Raw genomic sequence first — 23,510 nt, 5'->3', positions numbered from 1 at the left:
CATTAAAAGGCGTTTTATATTAATTTATTATAAAGAGGAAGTGGAGACTATTGCATATATGTTAAGAAAATCAAAATCCTAACCTCACTGTCAACTGAGCTGACTTTTGAGTAAAATTTTCTTTTCTTTTCTTTTTCTTAATCCCTTATTTTTTGCTTTTCATCTTTGGACCTTGGTATCTAAATTTTACCCATGGAACCTGTCCAGCATTCTTGGTCGAAAAAGCCGAAAGCAACAAGAAGAAGTTCCATTTGTTTACCAAAATCAAGACATTAGCAGATTCCGCTGTCCTCCAAAAACACAACACCACCACACTATACTTTCCATACTGATGCATAAACAGAAGAGCCCCACCACCACTAACAGAGAGAAGCACCATGACAGACAGAGGAGCTTCGCTAGCCCCCACCACCATCACCACAGAGAAGCACCATTTTTTGTTCTATTTGTGCTTCATCAGTCCCCACTACTTGTGGACAGGTGCATGTTGTAACATAAAGGCAAACCCAACAAGTCAACGGCTGTTTCTGTAAAGCCTCCTAAATATGCGGTTCCATCAGGGCATAGACTGACCAAAAGAGGTCAACTTGAATTGGATAAACAAAACTGCTGTGCAAGAGGAAGACCCAATAATCAATCACTCTCTGAAATTCTTGCACTGAAAACATACAAAGTAGCTTTGCAGCTATCGGGCAGGTTCAGAACAAAGCTTGAATTTGGTTTCAAAATAGTTTCACCCCAACTAGGGACTGTTTCGGTTTTCCCACCTCACCATAGATCAGGTAACAATAGCAGGGGGAAAGGAATATTGAAAGATTGACATGTTTTGGTGAACAAAATGATGCATTCAGAAATCCAATAGATCTGGGTCTGGGTCACTGCCACCACACAACAACTTGAAAGCAATCAAAAGATCAGAAAAAATAACTTCTGAAAGCATAATTTGAATATAACAACATGTGCACCAAAGAAAGGATAAACAAATGAAACTGCCTCTTTTCTTTCTTCCCTCTATTGTACATTTTCTTGTAAATAAGATTAATATGTTACAAATCAAAATTTCGTGGTGGTGCAGCACAAGACCACTCTATTAGAAGCGCCTTTCAGCTTAACAAAAATAAAAAAGCACAAATTTAGCATCTTTCCGATCAATTTTTCCTACAATCAACTCAGGGAAATTTTGGATCCTGTAGTATGTGACATTAGCTTCTGGTGGCACCTAAGGCATGGTCCTCATGGAATAGTACTTACAGATGGAAGGGGTTAAAATCCCCACCTCCAAACCAAGCCTGTAACGATGCACCAACCTAATGGAGCAAGCACAGTGTGGAAGGCATACCTGCAATGTGTGTGACACATTTGATTCAATACAAAATAATTTCTGCACAATGTAGACACACACAATCAGGACTTAGTGCAGTGGAATGCATACCCTGAAAAACAGGAAATATAATAACAGGAGAAAGCAGCATGATAAACCAACTAACTCTGAGATCCAGATGCCGCTTTGTATTCCCGAAAGTTACATATCCTCCACTTCAAAAAACTTGAAGTTCTGCCATCCAAGTCCAACTAGTACTCTGATCAGTATGGAATGACATATGGCAGAGCACAAACATCAGCTGACTCAATGTTCAGAGCTTGTGCCCACACCTGTGGGGTCTCGTCAACCACAGAAGATCCCATCTTTGAATTCTTCGATTGGAGACTGTCACTGCTAAACAACCAGTCCTGCTCATCGAAGTCAGACCATTCCTCAATTTTGGGTACTGAAAGTATCTGGCTTAGATATTTCAAATCAGGATGTGGCAGCTTCTTAGAAGTTTCACCATTCTCAATTGCTTGTTCAGAGGATATGACCTTTGTGGAGCAAACAGAAGCTTTCTGAGCTTCTATTATACCATTGACTTTGCGCTCCTTGCACTCTGCCTTAAACTTATTGGATAGCACCTGCTTATCAGAAACAGATTGCATAGCAGGTTGGCTTGGTCCAGCTTCTATTATACCATTGACTTTGCGCTCCTTGCACTCTGCCTTAAACTTATTGGATAGCATCTGCTTATCAGAAACAGATTGCATAGCAGGTTGGCTTGGTCCAACTTCCTTCCCATTCTCTGCTGACAGGTGAGAGAAAGAGGCAGGTCTTGATAATTTATTAGGCCAAACATCACTCCCTGTGAAAAATTTAATACAGAAGGATAATAAAACTGCTATTTAGCCTATAAGTGCTAAAATATAAGATTAAAATCTGCATGAAAATGTCCATTTATGCCTAAAAAACCTCAATACAAACCCAACTACAGGTGAACTACTTCAAAGGAATACCAAGTTATAGGCATTATAGTGACCTAAGAACTAAGTAAAGCTGCCTCATTAATGCCCCATCATAGTCAGTCTCAAAGATAGGAGAACAAGATGGAAGGCGCAAACAAAAGCAAATCTACATGAGGAGAACAGAAAAACTAGTTCCTTAGAGGATTGATGTAAAAAAAATTAGTTAACTGGTCAAGAATTAAAATAATGGTATTATATGAAGTACCAAGAAGAAGGCACTGCAATGTGCACCTACCATGGTTGGATATGCACAGGAAATTATTGTCCAACCACCAGATGGTGACTGAAGTTCACAATTAATGTATTGCAGGACAAGAACTCACCATTTGAGAACCCATTCATCCCTCTTTCTTTTCTTTTCCCGAGATTTCCATCGGTATCAGAACTGTTGTTGGTCTCCCTGGAAAAGTTTAATGTTGATGTTCTAACGTTGACTGTGTTTGTAGGGTACTTGCTGCTTTCTTCTAATTTATCCTGCTCCCTGCTTTTGTGGTCACTTTTCTCCTTCAACTTTTCCTTCTTCTTCTCCTCCTTCTCCTTATTTCTGTCTTTATCTTTTCCTTTTCTTTTCTTCTCTCTATCTTTCTCCTTGTGTTTATCCCTCTTTTCACTGCCTTCCTTGCTTTTCTTCTTCTCTTTCCCTTCCAGTCTATTCTCCAAGTCCTTCTCCACTGGCTTGACCATTCCTGCAACACATTGTTTATCCAATCCAGTGAAATTTGGAAATTTTGCATTTCCAGTATTTCTTCCATCATTTCCATTTCTTTGAACATCAGTCTTCCTATCATTATATCTCTTCTCCTTATTCTTTTCTTTCCCTTCAGAACAATTGACAGCATTCTCCACCACCCTGGCCATCTCATTGGTTCTTTGTTGATCCATACTATTATCCTTGATCTTTTCTTTCCCTTCAGCCCACATGAGAATATTATCCACCACTCTGTCCATCTTCGCAGCTTTTTGTTGATCCATACCATCCTTACTTTTTTCTTTCCCACCAACCCTACTGCTAACATCTTTCTCAAACAATCTGGCCATCCCCAGCTCGGCTGGTCTTTGATCTGCACTGACCTTTTTCTTCTCAGGCTTGCCGTCAACATCTTTCTCCACCAACCTGGGCAAAACCTCAGTTTTTCTTTGTTCTTTTCCAATGAAGTTCTCAAACATTTGAGCACCAGCCCCTTTTTCAGCATCTCTGATCCTCCTGCCCAAGTCCTGTACCGATTTAGAGTCCTTATTGTCCCCATCCCGCTGGCTGTTCTGGCCAATCTTCTCTCCATTGCAGACTCCCAGTTGGCCTTCAATCCTCTTCTCATTTGAGGTTTTGTTTTTATCTTTATCCCTTTCCTTGTCCTTCTTGTCTTTGTGCTTTTCCTTTCTGTCTTTCTTTTCCTTGTGTTTATCTTTGCTTCTCTCCTTGTCCTTCTTCTCCTTTTTCTCTTTGTCCTTCTCACTCTTATGTTTTTTCTCTTTGTGCTTCTCCTGAAAAGCAAATCATAGTTAGGGGCAATACACATCCACATAAGGATCTAAGGATATATTACATTTATATTACACTCATATTACAGTCATAAATAGGATGCCTAACACAGAAGAAACTTCCATGTACATGAAAAACAGATTCACAAGCTTCCTAGTATACCAGAAAAGAAAAATGTAAGCTTTTAACCACTGACGGTCCCACTCCCACCTAGGTAGGGCCCTAAGGATACGATTCAAGATGGTCCTAACCTTCCGCATATTTTCATAAAGTAACCACTTTCATGAATCGAAGGCAGGCATTTCCCCTGCCGCCACAAACCTTTACCATTGCTCCAGCCTCCAAGCAATGGCCTCAGTATATTAAAAAACAGGTATCTAACAATAACTCTAGTCTTAATACATACAACAATGAACACTTCAGAGTTTGGTGTGTATATCAGAAGGTCGTGATTGGGAGATCGGTCAAGCACTCACTTGCTGAGTGCTTGGTTGCAGGTTCAGGTCCTGGAAGCAGCATCTGCAAAAATAGGGATAAGGTGGTATATATTTGACCATTCCCAGATCCTGCAAAAAGCAGGAGCCTTTGCATTGGATGCAGCCTTTTTAAAGGAATATTTTGGAGTACAATACAGTGACTTAACAAAAGAAGATAGGCAGGTATAATTATGCCCCAATCCCACCTATAGGCAAGTTCAATTGTGCCACATTGTCATCCAAACAATTATGTATGAAACTATCACTCAAAATATAGCAGCTTTTAGGATATTGAAATGACATTCTAAAGAATAATTCTAACAAAACATTAAGCTAATTTGTATGTTTACCTCATAAAATGCATATGTATTAAAGATACAATAAGCTTTCAATACCACCCACAACTTCTACAGATAACTAAAATCTGCGAGGTCACATTGTCCGGTCACGTGTCAGAAGCAAGACATAAAACAACAAAATCTAGAAAAGGTAGAACATTTGGGCATGCTCCAGAAAAAAGCAATTCATGTGTTCAGAACACTTCATGCAACAAGAGGGGGCGAAAAAACCATGAGAAATCATTTCACATTAACTAAGCACATCAGACGAATATTTGGGGTCATTGATTGAAACATATGTAAGAATACAAAATAGATGGTCCATCCAATTGCCAAATTTCAACTGGTAGTCCTGCACACTTTGTTCATAGCAAAAATACACGTTTTTTTCATACATATCAACTTTTTCTGACAATGGACTAAAATATCGTACTGGGATTTGTCTCAAGAGACGGTGTTTTATAGAGCTGATACACATGAAAATGGTTAAGAAACACAACAAAATACGTTTTGAACCATAATACATGGTAAGTATTAATTAGATCTGGTCATAGGATGTAGTGACTGGACCAAATATACCTTTATAGGAAATCCAATCATGCTAATTAGGTCCAACCATGCATGTGCCTTGTCATATGCAATATTTCTTTTTTATTATTACATAAAATCAGTCACATCTGACATTCAATTGGGTGGTAACTGGATGGGATACATGGTCTACATACAGCATCATATGCTGGAGCATGTCCCAGTCTTGAGTACTTTGAAATTCAGAAAATATAAATGTCTACAATGGGCATTTGGTCCACACTCCACCCTTATCCTCAGTCTAAAGCCACTAACAGCATTTGGGGTGTGACTCCATCTACGATTTGTTTTGATTCAGCTATCTCCAGTGGCTGTGGCCACTGCCAATGCAGCAGTCATGCTAATGTAGTACTGTATTTGAATGATCAAAACAGTAGCCAAATAGGACCTTTCACAGGGAATCAACTTCAGATTTGATAGACTTAAGATAGATAAAATTCAGATATAATGGAAGGCTGAAAACCGAAGTGGTAGAACAAGGATATTGGTTTAAGAACAAGGACTAACTAGGTCTTCAAAACAGCAGTATGCTATAAAGAAGAATGGATGAAACAATATAAGAGAATTAAGAGAACAATAAGGACAACAAAGTAACATGTAACACCCGGGCTTCTCACCGCAAGGTGGATCGATTGGATCAAACACTAACCTTCCTTGATCAAACACAAGGAGTCTTAAATCGATTGGATCGAACACCAATCTACCTTGATCAAACACAAGGGTTCTCCAAGAGGAGGAATGCTAGCAAGCAATTTGATTTCATTTCACAAGTTGTCTCTTCACCACTTACATAAGTCTCTTTATATAGCATTCTAAAGAGACATAAAGACTAATGGTAACATCCAACCACTAGCTTAACACCACCTACCTATTAATAACTCAACTACACAACACCACTAGTCAAAACAATAATGTAAACATCCACCTACTACACCCCACCACTAACCAACACCACCTACTAGCTCCTTTTGTTGACTTTTCAAAGCTAGACTTGGGCTTAGTTCAAAATATGTGGGCTGATCTTTTCCCACTAAAGTAATCCACACCCATAAAACCATGGGCACATTTTAACCCACTACAATAGTCCTAGCTCCATGCAAGCCATGGGCTGTTTTGGATCATATCCTTAGGCTTTGATGGGCTTGACCATTGGGCTTTTCTCTTCCTTGTATATGCTGCCAATTCTGCATCACATGCCCATTGGTACATTGCTCCAGGGGTGACAGTGCTCTAGTGGCAGCGGCCATGGCCATTGCTCCTCCAACTATCCTTGACGGGTTCCATTGAGTTTCAGCAATTGCTTTGGTTTGTTTTAAGGGGCATCAAGTTGTATAAAATTGTATAGATGTTGGGCTATATCAACAATATAGAGATGAATCAGGTTGTAGTACATTGATACCAAGAGGGACATCCCAGCAAAGCAGGAGAATCTCAGCTAAATGTGCTCTATTACATGAATCATAGCCTCCAAGAGGCTCTATCCAACGTCATACTTGGAACAAGATCTGGAAAATGCAAGTCTTTCCTCACAACTTCCACTATGGCCATTTAGATCTGCTCTGGCTCTTTTAACTCCTTCAATCTCGATCATTATCTTAATATCGCAGGCATCCCTAGATCTCTATTGAACTTGCATACCAGCTCATACTACTCTATCAGGGTTCGTCAGTGATCGAGGTAACTAGTTCTGAAATGCTCATTCCTTACCTTATCCAATCTAATAATTCCAAAAATCCATCTTAACACCCTCATTTCTGCCACACAGCTTCTTTGTGCGACACTTAACTGTCCAGCATCCAATCCCATACACCCAGTCATTGAACAATCTTATATTGCTTTAGTAGCAGCCCATGGCATCAGCCCAGGCTGCACTGCATTTTATAGAAACTTTTCTTCATTCCCAATATCATTCTTAAATTGTATGCCGAGGAAATACACATGCCAGATCAAGTCGCTAAAATTAGAACTATCATTAGAGGACAAATTTGGGGGCTTAAGCTAAGGATTCCTAAGATTCCTACTAGACGAAACCTTCACACACAGGTCAGTCTGGCTTTTGGAGAAAGTTGAGCAACCCTATAATGGGTCTCCTAGAAAAGCATCCGGAGCTATTTGCATTCAACATCTAAAAATCTGCTGACCTTGCATTGGATTCAAAAGTAAATATCCAACTGACATGCACCACCAGAATCAAGCTTTGAACCTTAAAAATTCTCTTCATCATGGTCATCATGGCGACAAGATGACCAACGCACTGGAAGCAACAAAGCACCCACCACATGCATTAGATGACTCTATATAACATAACGATGATAATCTTATACGATTATTCTACATGCCAGTAATGGCCTAATATGAGAAAACAAAATATAATAAATCAAGTATGTGGAAGAATATCATGATCTTTAGAATATTCCTTACTCTAATTGAGATACCTTAGTCCTAGATGTCACCAAGACCTAGCATCCTCGCATTTCTATTTTCCATAGTATAAGAATCTTTGGTTCTACTCCATTACCATATAGATATATACAAACATAAATAAAGGCTCCTTCCCCTACCCCCTCCCCACCCCCGAAATAACAAACATTCAAAACTGTCCTTTCTGGGGGGTGGGGTTGACTAGTTTGCGGGGATAATCAGTCCCCTGTACCCTTCTCCCCATCCTTTTTGTTTCAAAGTATACAATATCATAAAAGTCATCAACAAACATTCATCCAAAAAAAAGAGGTCAATAAACAACGCAATGAACATGAACCCAAGGAATCTCATTTAAGTGTTAGTGCAATTGCCTTAAACCCAGGAAAGAGCCTGACAGCTAAGCGGTGTCTAAGTGACTAACAACTGCGATCCCCATTAAAATACAGAGACATCCCCCAACCAAAGTGATTCAACCAGAGAACAAAAACAAACAAGATTGAAGGCAAACTAAGATAATAGTCCATCAACTTGAAATCACTTTGACAACAGAAAAATAAACCGCTGATTTAAAATGTGTGACCGTTGCTTTGAAATCACGAAGGCTTAAAGAATGTGTGGTTGCTTTGAAATCATGATGGCTCCAGGAGACCACTCTAGCTCTATAGGCACTTCAAATAATAATAAGACTATCTTTGCAAATGTGTGGCAATTGCTTTGAAGTAATGAAGGCTCGAAAGACCCCTCTAGCTCTGTAGGCATTTTAAAAAACAACAAGAGAGTCTTTATATGGGCCACACTAAATGAATAATTAAATATTACCAGGCCAAACCACAGTCACTACAACTTTGTAAGAAGTATCAATAAATGAAAGAAGATTGTCAAAAACTCAACACAACTCTTCACATCTGCATGGAGTATGAATGACAAGATCTCACCAAGAACTCAAAATACTTGTCTCCCAATATGCACGACAAAAAATCAGCAAATTTATTGTCAGAATTGCATGAATTCAGAATTTCTAAGGGTTCATACAGATAGTTATAGGCATCACGGGCAACATTACAAATATATAAGGCCCCCAAAAAGATCAGACGTTGGAATTATACTGAGAGTAATTCACAGTCCCATACACATACTCAGTCCGGAGGAGCGTTTGGAAAAATTATTACCATTTTCAGCATTAACTTCAGAAAATGATATTGGCAACCTTGTAGCTCTGGAATAAATTATTGGTTACATTCTTTTCTTTAATTTGCTGATTTTCTACATGGTTTGTCCTTTTTATGGTCTGTATGGACATCATAGATTACCCCATGTTTCTGCAGCTAGAAGACAGCAATGACTAAAATAGGAACTACAACTATGAAATATCTCAAACCTGAGACCTCGAAGCTACATGGTAGTCATAATTCTTTTGAATAACTCTGAATAGGAAATTACTGGGTTGGCTTGGGGAGCACCAAGAGTTATTCACCAGATCAGGCTCACACGATAGTACTTGCAGCCCATTTGCTGAAAAGAAACCATGGGTATATTGAAAGGAAAACATCTGACTCCATAATCAGGGGTTTCCCGATTGCCAAAAGTGACGGTTAATGGAGTACCAAAAAGAAAAAGGAATTACATGTAAGGGAAGAATTGAGCATGACCCAAAAATTAGTAGCATAGCGACTGAAGCCAAAAACATTTATGTGATGAAAAGATGATTGTGGAAGAACCTTTATTAGAATATCTGCTTCGTTGTTCCTGGCCTTCTTTTCATATCCTGGTGGCGGAAATGGGAAGCAACGAGACATTGCAATGAATCCTGGAAACGTGAGCTCCTTTCACAAACAGAAAAGCTTCACTTAGTTTACAGTAGAAATGCTCCAAGACGGGAACGGACCAACAACTGTTCTCCTCTCCATGCACCATGTCCCCGCACTCATTTCCTTTCAATGATCTTTCATGATCTTATCTTCCTATATCCCAGCAAACAAAACTTTTAAAAATCCAAATTACTTAATCACTGTCGTGCAAGAAAAAGAACACTCCTTTGAATTTTGATACAAATTTCGCTGATCAAACACTATACTAGCTTCAATGATGCCAAGACAACGACTCCGAATCTACTGAATCAAAATCTGCACCAGCTTAAATGTTGCCAGAGACGGAAAACAAAGCAAAGAGAATTAGTTCCTAAAGCTACAGATACTCGTTGAGCTATGTTGAGTCGACGGATATCTTGAACAACGATAAGGTACACTGCAATCAGATCTAGAACCATCAACTCCTCAGCAAAAATATTGAACTTCTTCGGATGCAGTAGATGAAACGCCAAGCACTCATGTGGCGGAAAAATACAGAACCCCGAATCTCAAAACAAAGAAATTCTCAATTCCACACCATTATCCATACAAATTTTAAAGTGCAATCTTCTTCCATATCCATAAAGCCGAAATTTCACCATTTCTCAGCGAAGATTCAGTGTGTGAAACGGCACAGCTTCTGCAATTCAACAACAGAAGTACAGAACCCACAAATCCATGTCAGGAAAATATCCAAATTTGTGCCCATCATACGAACACTGTAACGATCTCTATTTCCACTTGGCATGCCACCTTAACAATCCAAATTCTCGTTCTTTATTCCGCCACCTGATTTGATTGCAACCCTAACAGTCCATATCACACGATTGTAGCCGTTCCGACCGACGATCCGACCAAAAACCCTAGAAAAAATTCACCAACAGAAACATCCTAAGCACACCCCAAGTAAGAAAAACCCTAACTACAATCATCAATCCAATACACAAAATCTTTCAAGATTTTATTTTTTTCCCTTTTTTGTGAAAAGACAATGAAAAATAGGAACATACGTAGACAAAATAATCCTCCTTCTCTCTTTGGCTTCTATTACAATAGTAGCAGAAGCTCAATTGATAGCATTAATGCCTCAAAGATTTGCAGATGATGAGAGAAGGAGGGAGGGAGAAAAGCCCATGAAAAAATTATTATAATTTGCTGTTTTTATGATCTTTTTTATTACCTTCCCTACTACAAAGTAGCCAATGTAGAAGGACAAGATCTAACAGACCGACACGATTTAGAACAAAAACCAAAAAGGGGCTCTTCCAGTTTCTCTCTCCCTCTCCTCTTCCTCTCTCTCTCTCTCTCTCTCTCTCTCTCTCTCTCTCTCTCTCTCTCTCTCTCTCTATCCTCTTCTGTGTTTAGTTCTGGGTTTCTTCTCTATCTCTCTGAGCTTCCTCAGACCTCTTCAGATGGGTTTGGCCAGAAGGAAGGAAGAGTGTAAAGAGCCCCTATTTATGAAGACAGAGAGAAGAGGTGGGGCAGACAAACGTGTTGAAATGAAATTGTGAGGTTGGAAGAAAGTTTAGAGAGGAGTGTGGAGAAGAGAAGAGAAGAGGAAAAGGGAAGAGAACTCCATAGGGGTAGTATGTATATCTGAACATGTGGGTTTGCTTGCCATGCTTTCCTATCTCCTCTATTACTGGCTTCCACGTGGCTAACAATATTGTGACTTTTACATCTAATCATACACGTGTCCCTGTTCTATTCATGGACATGTTTATACATGTGAGTGTGTCGGATTCCACCTTCCATGCTTCAATTAGTTATTTTCGGTAGATTCCTTGTCTAACAAGTTTTTTTTTTTTGGTAAACACCCTTATCTAATAAGTTGGTGTCAATCAAATGTTCACTAACCACAAAATCATAAAAAGGAATATGTAGATGATGTGATTTACAATTTGTGACATGGTTAATGAGAGAATCTAGGTAGAACAAGTGTTACTTGTGATAACAAATACACATTCATCTAATACATAAAGATTCAATTTTTCTACAATGAGAGAATCTCTCTTCTTTTGGGTATACTCAGTGTTTATTTGAATTTACAACCTAAAGTATCCATGGGAGCCAATATAAAAGGGGGTGGGGCTTGGTTAGAAACAAAGGAAAGTTAGGAAGACGGGCCTTGATTAGCTAGATGGTCTGCAACATTGATTACTTCCTTAAGAGTGTGAGAGAATAGTTTCATCAAAGCATGAAGCCAATTTTCCAAATGTCTCTATCAATGATGAGATTTGTGAGATGAAATCCTTAGCTCAAAGCAACACCTTTTTGACTACCATAGTTTCGGCCACCATTACCGAGACAAACTCTCTATGCACCATTTTTTATGGTTTATTGGGCTTCATTGTGAGAACATTTCAAACATTCATATAAAGTAATTATGACAATCACAATGGTGAATGAGAAGCTTTTTTCAATCACTTGTGCCTTCTTTTTTTTCTTCTTTTTTTGTGTGGTGGAATGTCACTTGTGATCTTTAATGGGTAGAATGGTTAATTGGATACAGAACATAATAATTTCATCTTTAAAGTAAAACATCGTCTGCCTGAGACTACTATTTACTCCACCGTTGTTGTTGTCATCCAATCTCATAAAATAATATACACAATTTACTTTAATATATTGACAAAAAATCTAACGGTTGATTATTTAAAAAAAAATGAATTCGAAATTGAGAATATACCCTTTGTGGTGCTTGCTCATAATCATTCTCCAATATAGTAATAAATAATTTCAATTGAAAATTTTTACCTCATATTAACAATTATACATTTATATTATTTTGGTATCAATTATATATTTATATTTACCAAAACAAATTATACTTTTATGAATCCAACTGTAAGAACTCAACAACCAAGGATCGGATATATATAAACCAAACAATCACACTAGGAAGTGACAGGACCTTCCTAGAGATGGTGTTGACAAAACTATTTTGCACTCTTGGAATATGGTAAAAATTACAATAATCGATTGTCGAAACCGTATGTTTTCTTTCGATAAAAAAGGAAATACTACCATATACTTAAGCACATCAACATTCTTCGTAGTAGTCATAGGATGATTTTCTTTTCTTTTTTTTTTTTGGGGTAAAAGGTTTCTATTATTTTGGGGCTGAAACTGAGGTTGAAGAAAAGTAGTTCACCGACCAATGGGTGGAGTGTGGCCAAACCGTCAAACCCACAATCGATTGGGCCTCCCGAGCTAGTACATGAGCAATAGAATTGCAAGACCTATGAATTACATCAAACGTACATTCCAAAAAATAGGAGTGCAACTTCCTAATATCAGCTACGATAGGGTCCAAATCTAGGTTAATGGATGTAGCTGGTTGCTAAAGGATCCTTATAAGATCTGCACAGTCGGATTGGAAGATGACTCTATCAATGCATTCACCAAGCGAGTCTAACGTCCCAGCACACAATGCCATGGCCTCTCCAACAAGTGCACACTTGAAGGTTTCTTTTGGGACACTTTTCACATCCACCCAGCCAATACCCTAACAGTGATACCCGGATGTATGATCTACAGTCCCAAAGATAAGTTCAAGGCGATCATACACCCACATAGCACAATAATATTATAAAGAGCAAAGAACAATCAATGTTTACTATTATTTAAGGAAATAATCAAAATTGTAACTCATAAAGATTTCAAATAATTATTAGAGTGTGGAATAAAAGATACCAAACAAATAATCAAAGTATATAGTATAGCGGAAATAAACTCTATAGTCAATTGGAAAAGTAGATCGAAGCTCTAAGGTATTACAACCAAATAAACTAAATATATGAAGAAGTCTAATAATCAATCTAAGTCTAATTGTAGATCTCTTCAAACTCCAATAATATATGTCTAAACTTAAAGACTTTCGTATCCAAATACAGGCACTCAAACTCCAGAATAGGACTAATCCTGGTATGCACCATTGTCACGATGGAAATCTTCACCGTTATCTTCATAATAGCCAATACCTTTCATGCAATACGGGTCACTTGTCATGGCCTCGTAGTCCTGGGTCTCGAAGTCATCAATACCTACAACAATATCTAAAAAACATTGTCCCCAAAGGGTGAGCTCAAAAAAACTCAGCAAGTAGTTCAATTACAAATAACAACTACAAACAGTTCAGAACAAGCATGATGCAAATGATGTTAAACAATGATGCAAATATGCTTCAAACGCTATACATACAAGTCTCCAGTGGCGGACACGCATTAAGATAAAACATCATACTCCTCTGGGTAGTCTCATTCACTCTTCCCCATGGCTCTTAAGCACGTCTTTTGGGTTCTCCGCGGTAATTGGGTCAAGGCATCCCTCTAACATTCCATGACTAAGGTTTAGGTCACCACTCTCTCACTCCACCATTGGTATGAATAATGGAGTGTGTTAAGGTTATACCTAGTCCAATGCAAGTCATCTACTAAGTCATATCAACATCGGAGTTATATATTTCCCTTCCACACACTAGATAGTCCGTTTAGGTCTCATCACCTACCTTCCATGTCTAGGCAGTCCGTTCCAGTATCTCCCTCCCTAGAGTCATCATATCCTATGGCACCCGACCAGTCGGACTATGGACTCTTAACCTTATTGATCATCTACATATAATAAACGGAAAGCTCTCATGTCCTCTCACGGATTACCTACCGGTCTTGAGCGCCCATGAGCTCTAAGTTTATTATGTGCAACCCTACCAATGAATGACCCCCAACAATGTGATTATATCCTCTCACATATCGGATACCAGTCTTGAGCACTCATAATCCATAGCGTATATGCTTTCCATATCATACTCCATGTTTTCACTGTGATGGTCTTCCAAAAAGGGAGACGGGAGGTAGTGGTTTGCTGTTGATTGCTAGCTAGATCTTTGTTTGTCAACTCATGATATGTGGATTTAACTGAAATTTTACCTTTTTTATTAGCACCCCACACAAGTGCACCCTCTCTATGAAAAAGTCCTAAGGGCTCTGTTTGGTTACATAAATCCAAATCTCTGGATTCATGAATGAGAGATTTATACCCATTTGGTTGTAAAAATCTCTAGATTCATCTTTTTACACTAAAAACATGAATCTGTAGATTTATGGGTATGGGGTGAAATTCAAAGATTTCATCCCTATTGTAAAAATGCTAAACATTTGCACATTCATAAAAATCACTGATGAATCCACAGATTTCATTCCACATATTCGGTTAGCCAAACAGTTAATTTTATAAATTATGACTTCATATATTTAAAATTTATAGATTTGAAATCTTCAAACTCGTGTAACCAAACAAGCCCTAAGTGAATCCAACGGATTCTGTTGCATCCATTGGATGGAAATAGTAGTTCAAGAGGTCTTCTCTCCAACATCTATTCTCATCATCAATAATGTCCTCCACCAAAATAAGATTGCATACATGAGGCTTAGGATATTTGACCTTTCCCCCAATTGTAGTAGGCAGCCAATGATCCTCCCAAATTCTGACTTTGTTTCCTTTTTCTATCGTCCACCTCAAGTTATCCTCTAGGATATGTTTTCCTTCCATTATACTTCTCCATGCCCAACTGGGTTGATGTCCTAGTCATAGGAGGGTTCTAAAACTAAGTTAAATAACCCGTTCATGAGTGGGTTCTAAAATGGCAAAAGTTTGTGTTTCTCGTTGTTGTTGCAATTTTTACGAAAAGGGAGGGTGTTAGATTTAGAGGCATGCAAATCATCTGAATATTAATAATTATTAAAAAAAATCAAAAATACCCCAAGATAATTGATAAAAAAAATAAAAAAAACCACAAACACCCTAGAGCTATTCTAAATTAATAGCCACCTCTTTCAATTACAACAATTGATTGAAAGAAATCATGATTTGTATTATTCTGTATCTTATAATATAAAACGATGAATCTAAGAAAGAGAAGAACTCATAGAGAAAAGTAGAATATGAAATTTAAAATTCTAGTTTACTAAGAATAACATTGCAAAGTCACACAAGAGACTAAGAATAATTTAGGAATTAGGGGTGTAAAGCATAAGTTTCTGAATTACAATTCAAATATTTGAAAGTTTGAATTTATACTACAACTTGTTTACAATCAAACTCTACAACCTGTCAACTTGTTGATACTTTAACTATAACTCAAAACTCTTTTTGATCGATTGGAGATAAGATCAATCGAGGATAAATCTAGTTATTTCAAATTTAGAGACTTATCCTTTACACTCCCCCACAAGGTCATTGGTTGAGAACAACCAATGAGCTTGGACTTTAAAATTTTGAATTTGAATTCAAAGACTTATCATTTACAAGGGGATTAGCAAACCCTTGAGGTCCATGACTTATCAGAATTTGTAATAAAATGTACTATTGCGTAAATTTTAAGATACATTTTGAAGGGTCATTCTTAATTTGATATAGTTTCTGGGGGTGTAACTGAAATTTCCCCCAATTAGCATGAGAAGCCCTCGAAAAGCGGTAGATATTTTGTTGCCGGGTCGAAGTCGAACACAGCAACCCTCCGCTTAAACCCTAGCCGCAGCCGCTCTATATACATCCATTCTAAAACCCCAATTTCTGCCCCCCCATTCCTTCTTCGGTTCGAGTTTCGAAGGTAAAATTCTCTCAAACATGAAAGTTTGATTCTCTGAGTTCTTCGATGGTATGCAGTCTTGTGTATCTTCTTTGTTTGTTGTTCATGGATTACAACAATTACTCACCGCTTGAAAATTTTAAGCATTCAATCTTGCTGTTGTTGCATGGTTGTGGATTTTTGGTCAACATTTGGTGCTAGGGTAGTTTTTCTTGTGGGTTTTAATGTGTTGAATTTTTATTCCAATAATCTTTTTATTAAGATCTCTATGAAGTGGACTCTGCGACTGATTTAACTTCGACGGTCAATCTGTTAGCATCTAGTGTTCTTTTCTCTTACTTGCGCGTGTGTGGTCTTTTTCGATTGAAAGTTGGAATAGGTTACAGTTTGAATTGCGTCATATTGAACATTAGATCTATTGGAAAATATTGTAGTTAATGTATTTTATATCTTTCTTTTGGGTGACCTATTTTATCCTGTTGTATCGATTTTGAATGTTGCGTAGCATGTATTTTGTCTGGTAAAAATAGCTTGTTTCTAAATTTCATTATCTACCTTACTGGGAGATGAATGTGAGAATGCTCGGTCTGGCTTAAGATTCGAACTTGGCCATCGTGTTCTAAGTATCATATAGATTTAGGATTAGCTTTTGCTAACATGGAGTGGGCTTATGTATTTTATTTCATTTCATGTTGCCCAAGTTTGGTGGTTATGTCTGTTTATATGGATTAAGAACAATTAAATGTAGATACTGGATGAGAAGATTTTTGGATACTTCTGTGTGACACTGCATTCAATACTGACCAATGTTATATTGTGATCTATTGGGGCCAAAAAGATTCATGCCATACTTGTTTTTACCCCATTTTTCTTTTACTTTGAAGTTAAATAATTTGTTGGGGTCTAACTATTTATTTTCTGGGGTGCATTGTTAGTGGTCAGGGATAAGTGGTAGCTTCTGCAAGGAATCTTCTTGGCACATCTTAAATCATTAGCGTTTTTGTTTACAAGTCTTAAATCAAGGCTGAATCTTTTTTTTTTTTTTTCCGTTGTCTTCTTCTTATTCATGCTTGGAAGTTTAAGAATGTCAGACATTTTGATGGCAGTAGGAACTAGGAACTACTGCTACTTAGAATTAAACATGTGCTTGTTTCTGATGGTCAACAGTTCAAGTTTGAGCTACCTATGGTTTTGTTTTGTTGGTTTTTTTTAAAATTTTTTTGTAGGCTTTTGTTTAAAGCTTTTTTCAATGTTTTGACAGCAGTATATTAATTTTATCTGTCAACATTTAGTAATACTGAATTCCCTGTTGTGGAGTACTCTTGATTTGTAGTTTATACAATGTTTGATTAGTTACCTTCTTATGACAGCTTTGAGAGGACCAATTAAGAAAGATCAGCACAAGCACAATGGCAATGTTTAGTAGATTTGGGAGCCTTCTCAGGCAGAGCTTGTCATCGAACATTCAATCAAATGGGACATCTATGCTGAATGCTGTTCGATGTTTTTCGACAAAGCTCTTTGTTGGAGGTATAAAAGTTTGTGATTTTCCTTTGAGCACGTATGTGATTTTGAATGATGTCAGGATGTATGACTGTGGCTCATTGTGTTGTTAGGTCTTTCTTGGGGGACTGATGACCAGTCTCTTAAAGAGGCATTTTCCAGCTTTGGTGATGTAACTGAAGGTAAGTTTATCTGCTGTGGTGTTAATTGCGTGTCAAATAAGTTGTTATGCTGTACGATATGTTAAATAAATGCTCGATTGAAAAATGAAATGGTATTGCTATACCCTTGCATTCTCTTATGCTTCATAGTTTGATAAACCAGTGGGTTTATGGCTGTGAAAATAAACTCTTAAGAGTAAGACAATTACATCTTGGTGAGGTTAGGACTTTAAAGCAGAGGATTATTCATTTTTTTACCTGGGTTTTTATATTGCAGCAAGAGTAATTACAGACCGAGATACTGGAAGGTCAAGGGGTTTTGGATTCGTGAACTTTGCTGATGGTGAATCTGCCAATTCTGCTCTTTCCATGGATGGCCAGGTTTGTATGAGAAATATAGTCCAATAATTTTAGAGCTCTTTCTAATGTAAGCTGTGGCTTTCCCAAAAAATTGAAGGATGGTATGCTAAGTGACTATTAATTTCCCCCAGGAATTAAATGGACGAAACATTCGTGTAAACCTTGCGAACGATAGGCCCAGTGCACCTCGTGGCGGTGGCGGCTATGGTGGCGGCGGTGGCTATGGTGGTGGAGGTTATGGTGGGGATGGCGGTTACTGAGGTGGTTCTGTTGGGGTTCCAGTCAAAGTTTTTATGTAATATGGCATCTCTGGCTCTGCCATTTTGGTCATCTATAGCTTACCTTCACTGTTTTTTTCTGTTGGAATGAATGAATTGCCTTCGAAGTACACTGATGTGATCTTCTATTTACAGTCCTGCACGTCACTTCTTGCTCTTTTGGTGTCTCTATTTTCAGCTACTCTAATTGAGTAGACATTCATTTCCTTAAACTTATACTATCTGAGCAAGTTACTGTTTTATTTATTTATTTTTGTTTTGTTCCTGGTAAAGTGTAATTACTGTTAAAATTACCTTTCCCCATGGTTTGTTAGAATCTCATACCTGAGTGACATGCATCACATATTTGTCAGTTGGGAAGAGAAAATGAGAATATTAGGTGTGAGGTGAGTTGTATGCTGGTCATGGGTCTTGCTTTAAAGCTTTTCAAGTTTGAAAGAACAGTTGCAATATATTAAGATATAGGATTGACAGAGGTATATCTAGGGTTTGCTTCTAACTTAGAACTGCAAGTGTGTGTAAGATTCCGCTGTCATCAGAAAAAGGTTATTGATGCATTGTTAACTTTATCCTTTAAAATACTGATATCAATGTCGCATCGGCATTTGGTCAGATGATTTTAAGAGAGATCTTTGTATAATAAGATCTAAACACCATCAGATCTTAACTAGAATTATGCAGACATCGAAGAGATGTGGAGGAGGATGACCCTTCAAAGTTGTTTGTAGTGTTCTTCCAAAGCTGTTACAGTCTGAATTCTTCTAAACCTGCGAGTCAATAACTTTTCTAGGTTTCATACATGCCAGGAGATGATAATAACTCCAACTGCATTAATAGATAGGAACCTTGACAAGCAAACCTAAAGCAAGTAAGAAACTCAATCTCCTTAACCTCAATCTCCCACAGGCAGATCTTGGGTTTGCACCAAGACATAGAAAGCTCCTATTCCCAAAAAAAAAAAAAGAGGGTTAATGGAGTGGTTCTCACTTCACCTCTCAGTGGAGAGATTGTGGGTTGAAGCGCCTTAAATAAACTTGAAGCCTAGAAAACTAGGAAACTACAATCCAAAACCAACTCTATTTAACTCCAATCCAATCAATTGAAGAAGGAAACTAAATGCTCTGCATCAGTAGCCCTCAGGGCAAGGATAATTTTGATCTTATATTCAGCCTCTCTGAATGATCCCTAACCAACCAGGTGGAACCCGATCTTGTCCACAAAGTGAATTCCAATCTTTCCAGCTCAGATGCCAAGTTCCAAACCAAATGGAATAGTTTTGAGTTCAATGGTAACGACAAACAAAAGAATCTGCTGCTGTAGATTTATCCAGAATTTGGTCCAGACCAGACAAGGAAACCCCAAGAAAATGGACGTGGGTAGGTCCAAACTTAATTCTGGAACAATGGGATCGACTCAGAAGTCAGAAATGCTCAACTTCATCCTTCCTACCATACCTGCCATGTGTTCGTGCTTTTGCCTCACTGATCACACAATCACACCCACCCATGCTCTAGCAGGAAGAAGATTAACAGAAAGAACATTAGTACTTCAATGGTTGGAACCCAAGAAGAAAAATGTACTGAGGTACGTCACTGTCAAGGTGTGAGTAGCAGAGGACAATCCAGGAACGGCGTATGAGGAGGTCACATCATCCAAGGCCGGCAACGGCTATTTCCACGCTCTTCAAAGTGAAAATGAGCAATTTGCCATGAAATCCATCTTTGCTATACCTTGGGTAATCGTTGCATTGCTCTCATGCATATCTATTAAATTGCAGATCAATCGATTCAATCAATTCTCAAACGTTCACCCAAAACATGAAACATGCAAGTAACATGTGGCATTCAAGTACAATGGAGCTAGGTCGGCGATCGTAAGCTAACATCGTCTCTATAATTAATTTCATTAAAAAAATCATCATCTCAATCAAGAAAGTTGGAAATGGCAAATGTCTTAGATTCCAATTAGACGGTCGAGCTGCACCCGTTCCGGCAGCATCAACCCCCATTCTGCAACACATGTTTCAATTCGCTATACAATACAGCTTTCAATAACATAAAACCCACCCTGGAAAATTCTATGAATAAATAAAATAAACAAAATTCCTATGAAGATTATGAACCACCAGCTTGTTCCCTTTTTACCCTGGATTGAATCCCATAATACCGAACGTACCACTTGACGAACTTTCTCAAGCCAGTAGCCAAATCAGTGGTAGGGTGGTAGTTAAAATCCCTAGAAGCCAGGCTCACGTTAGCATGCGTATACGGCACGTCCCCATTTCTAGGCATCTTCACCACCTGCTTCTTCCCCTTCACGTTCAATAGTTCTTCCAGTATCGTCACCATCTTCTCCACCTTCTCCGGCGATGTGTTACCCAAGTTGTAAACCCTCAGCTGAGCTTTCCCTCTCTTCTTGCCACCACTACCCGTGCTCTTCTCCGCCGTCACCAATGCTCCTACACAACCCTTCACCACGTCGTCGATGTACGTGAAATCACGCGCCGCTCCCTCATACGTCTTAATCTGCTTCCCCTGTAACATATCTTTTGTAAAGAAGAAGTAAGCCATGTCGGGTCTGCCCCAAGGTCCGTAAACCGTGAAGAACCGGAGACCCGTCATGGATAACCCGTATATGTGGTTGTATGTGTGTGCTATCTCTTCGCCGGCTTTCTTGGTCGCCGCGTAGAGACTCGCCGGTTGGTCTGTTCTGTGAGACTCTGAGAATGGAGTCTCTGTGTTGAGCCCGTAGACAGAGCTCGATGAAGCCCAGACAATGGATGGCTGTGGGTTAGCCGATTTCGCGATTTCTAGCAAATTCACGAACCCGGCAATGTTGGATCGAATGTAAGACTGAGGGTCTTTCATGGCGTATCGAACTCCTGCCTGGGCTGCTAAGTGAAGGATATGGGTGAATGGAATAATATCGAAGAGCTTCGAGAGGACTTTGGCGTCGTTGAGATCTGCTTCGACGATGAAGATTTGGTGTTTGGAGAGCAGAGCTTGACGATCTCGCTTCAGTGCTGGATCGTAGTAGGAGTTGAAATTGTCGAGACCCACAACACCATCGCCGCGTTTCTTCAATGCGAGTGAACAATGGGTACCAACGAAACCAGCTGCGCCAGTGACCAGGACGGAAAAGCCGTCGGATTTACGAGGAGTGGCGGAGTGGATGGCCTGTTTTTCCCAGGAGGAAGTGGAAAAGATTATCCTCCGATGGATGCTCGAACCTCGGCGCTGCTCGGTGAGTATGGAGTTGAAGGTGTAGAACAACATCATGAAGATGAAGACAAGGAAAATAATTGGGAAGAAAAGCTTGGGGAAAGATGCTAATACGGGTCTTGTGTTGTTTATACGGCGGAGGTAGTTTCTGTAGCGTTCGAGCTTGATGGTATTTGGTGGAGACGCCATTAAAATTCTATAGTCGACCATATTTGCAGGAAGCTCGATTATAACTACGGACGAAGGGACTCAACTTAAGAGCTCTGTGTTCCTCTCACAGTGTTGAGCCCTGAATTGAATGAACTACAAATCCAAACTAATATAGGAGATAAGAACAGTGGACCAAGCAAGGAAGGTTGAAATGGGTTTTTGGAATCGGGTCGGGTTTTCATGATTTACGCAGTAGATCTAGAGGAAAAGATTAAAATATTTGCACGTGAGAATTCACGTGATTGGACAGTGTCGGTGTTGGCTTACCTTGTTTAACCCTGAAGGGTCATTTTGGTCAAACCAGAGATATATCTCTTTAGTTTTAGATTCTCTGCCTTGGATTCTGTATGGTGGGCTTTAACGGATCCATCGGGGCAACATTAAAAAAACCGAAGATGTAGGGAAAGCGGTGGGTAATAACTAATAATTAAAAACTGCGGTAAATCTCCGTTACTATATCATGTGGGCCCCCACTTATTAGGCCCATTAATTAATAAAGGGATTACTATCATTTCGAAAATTTTAATAAACAGATTAGCGCAGAAGAGTCAAAGAAAGGAGGAGAAACCGCGTAACAAGCCAATCATGGACGGGACGGCCATTGGGGCCCACATGTGGGGTCCACATTTCAGACGCGTCATTATAGTTAGAGTCCCGAGTCAGAGGGTAAACTCGGAAGGTGGGAAGAGTGAAAGCGACGCAAGCGTCTACGCTACACGCACGAGGAGCGGATCTAACTGTGAGTCTGTGACTGCTAGAATATAGAGAATATTAATCTCCATTTAATGGTTTTAGTGCAAATTAAATTAAAATTATGAATTAATCACTCTGCTTAACATAAAACAGAGGCACATGGACATGCTGGACGCGTAGACCTAAATGGGAATATCATCACGTTCTCTTTCATGATTAATCCATTGAAAACAAAATTCTTAAATAAAATGAAAAGAATTCATGAACAAAACAGTCTAGCTAGCAGAGGCCTTCTTCACAAGTCCTAATGATGCATGGTTTTCACTAAAAAAAAATATTATGCATGGTTAAAAGTTTTTGTCACGTGTTTAATAGAATTGGTTTTTGGTAAACGTGTTTAATAGAAATATTAGAGCAAACATATATTTTAATAGTTACATAGTTTTTTTTTTTTTTTTACAAAACGGGATCAAAAGACCCAAAAAACAAAATCAAATCAAACTAAAGCACAATTCTTAAGAAAATCATCTTCTAAGGATGTCTGTCATTTCCTGCAAGGAGTTATTGAAAAAGACCAGATCATCTCTTCCAATTAGCCGCCTCTTAGACAACCAATCAGCAGCCTTGTTATTTTGACGCCTCACATGACCAAATCTAACATGGCTTCGAGAAGCATATAGGTTTCAAATTTCAGCAACTGATCTTCCCAATGATAGTTACATAGTTGATTTAAAGAAACCCATTTCAATTTCTTTTTTTTGGTTAAATGTGTCAAAAGCTTTTACCTCTTATACTCTTACCCTAACAATTTTGGATTTATAACAATCTTAGAAATGTACTTTATATGAGATCCTTACAGTATTTGTGCTAACTGATTGGTCAGTATCCCATTATGAAGAAAGAAACTACCTAATGCTTTAATGAAGTGTATTATGAAAATGGACATTGAGGAGGGGAGGGTTTTGATGTTGAAAGAGAGAGACATGATAAAAAGCTAGAACAGAGCACATG

At 38.6% G+C, this 23,510-nt stretch overlaps 2 protein-coding genes and 1 pseudogene across 5 annotated transcripts; 1 reads left to right on the top strand and 2 right to left on the bottom strand.

The window, feature by feature from the left end:
• Positions 1-2: 2 nt before the first annotated feature.
• Positions 3-11,024, bottom strand: LOC149010326 (uncharacterized). Of its 4 annotated transcripts, none has more exons than XR_016174419.1 (4): positions 9,356-11,024; positions 2,658-3,816; positions 1,433-2,174; positions 3-1,339 (listed from the first exon to the last, which is right to left on the bottom strand). XR_016174419.1 is itself a non-coding variant. In XM_089161355.1 (4 exons), exons 2-4 carry the CDS (start codon positions 9,431-9,433, stop codon positions 1,585-1,587), a joined length of 1,827 nt encoding a protein of 608 aa, XP_089017481.1. In that variant the 5' UTR covers positions 9,434-10,347; positions 10,495-11,024; the 3' UTR covers positions 3-1,584. The 4 variants fall into 4 exon arrangements, 2 of the variants coding, with proteins under 2 accessions (XP_089017481.1, XP_089017480.1); XR_016174418.1 differs by having other exon boundaries at positions 3-1,381; positions 1,488-2,174; XM_089161355.1 differs by having other exon boundaries at positions 3-2,174; positions 9,356-10,347; positions 10,495-11,024.
• Positions 11,025-15,934: 4,910 nt separating this feature from the next.
• LOC149010325 (glycine-rich RNA-binding protein 2, mitochondrial-like) lies at positions 15,935-18,640 on the top strand. Its single transcript, XM_089164082.1, has 5 exons — positions 15,935-16,094; positions 17,444-17,603; positions 17,690-17,758; positions 18,015-18,118; positions 18,229-18,640. Exons 2-5 carry the CDS (start codon positions 17,483-17,485, stop codon positions 18,355-18,357), a joined length of 423 nt encoding a protein of 140 aa, XP_089020208.1. The 5' UTR covers positions 15,935-16,094; positions 17,444-17,482; the 3' UTR covers positions 18,358-18,640.
• Positions 18,641-19,815: 1,175 nt separating this feature from the next.
• Positions 19,816-21,908, bottom strand: LOC149010324 (UDP-glucuronate 4-epimerase 6 pseudogene; annotated as a pseudogene).
• Positions 21,909-23,510: the final 1,602 nt, after the last annotated feature.

Source organism: Hakea prostrata, chromosome 7 (genome assembly GCF_041222555.1).
Source record: "Hakea prostrata isolate BN-2017 chromosome 7, UWA_Hpros_2, whole genome shotgun sequence".
Lineage (NCBI taxonomy): Eukaryota > Viridiplantae > Streptophyta > Magnoliopsida > Proteales > Proteaceae > Hakea > Hakea prostrata.
This window is presented reverse-complemented; position numbering and strand designations above follow the sequence as displayed.

Coding starts and splice junctions, on each gene's coding strand:
- LOC149010325 (XM_089164082.1), top strand. CDS start 17,483: ATGGCAATGTTTAGTAGATTTGGGAGCCTTCTCAGGCAGAGCTTGTCA. Junction 17,604..17,689: donor GACAAAGCTCTTTGTTGGAG/GTATAAAAGTTT, acceptor TTGTGTTGTTAG/GTCTTTCTTGGGGGACTGAT. Junction 17,759..18,014: donor CTTTGGTGATGTAACTGAAG/GTAAGTTTATCT, acceptor TTTATATTGCAG/CAAGAGTAATTACAGACCGA.
- LOC149010326 (XM_089161355.1), bottom strand. CDS start 9,433: ATGTCTCGTTGCTTCCCATTTCCGCCACCAGGATATGAAAAGAAGGCC. Junction 3,817..9,355: donor AAGCAGATATTCTAATAAAG/GTTCTTCCACAA, acceptor TTTGCTTTTCAG/GAGAAGCACAAAGAGAAAAA. Junction 2,175..2,657: donor GATGAATGGGTTCTCAAATG/GTGAGTTCTTGT, acceptor AATTTTTCACAG/GGAGTGATGTTTGGCCTAAT.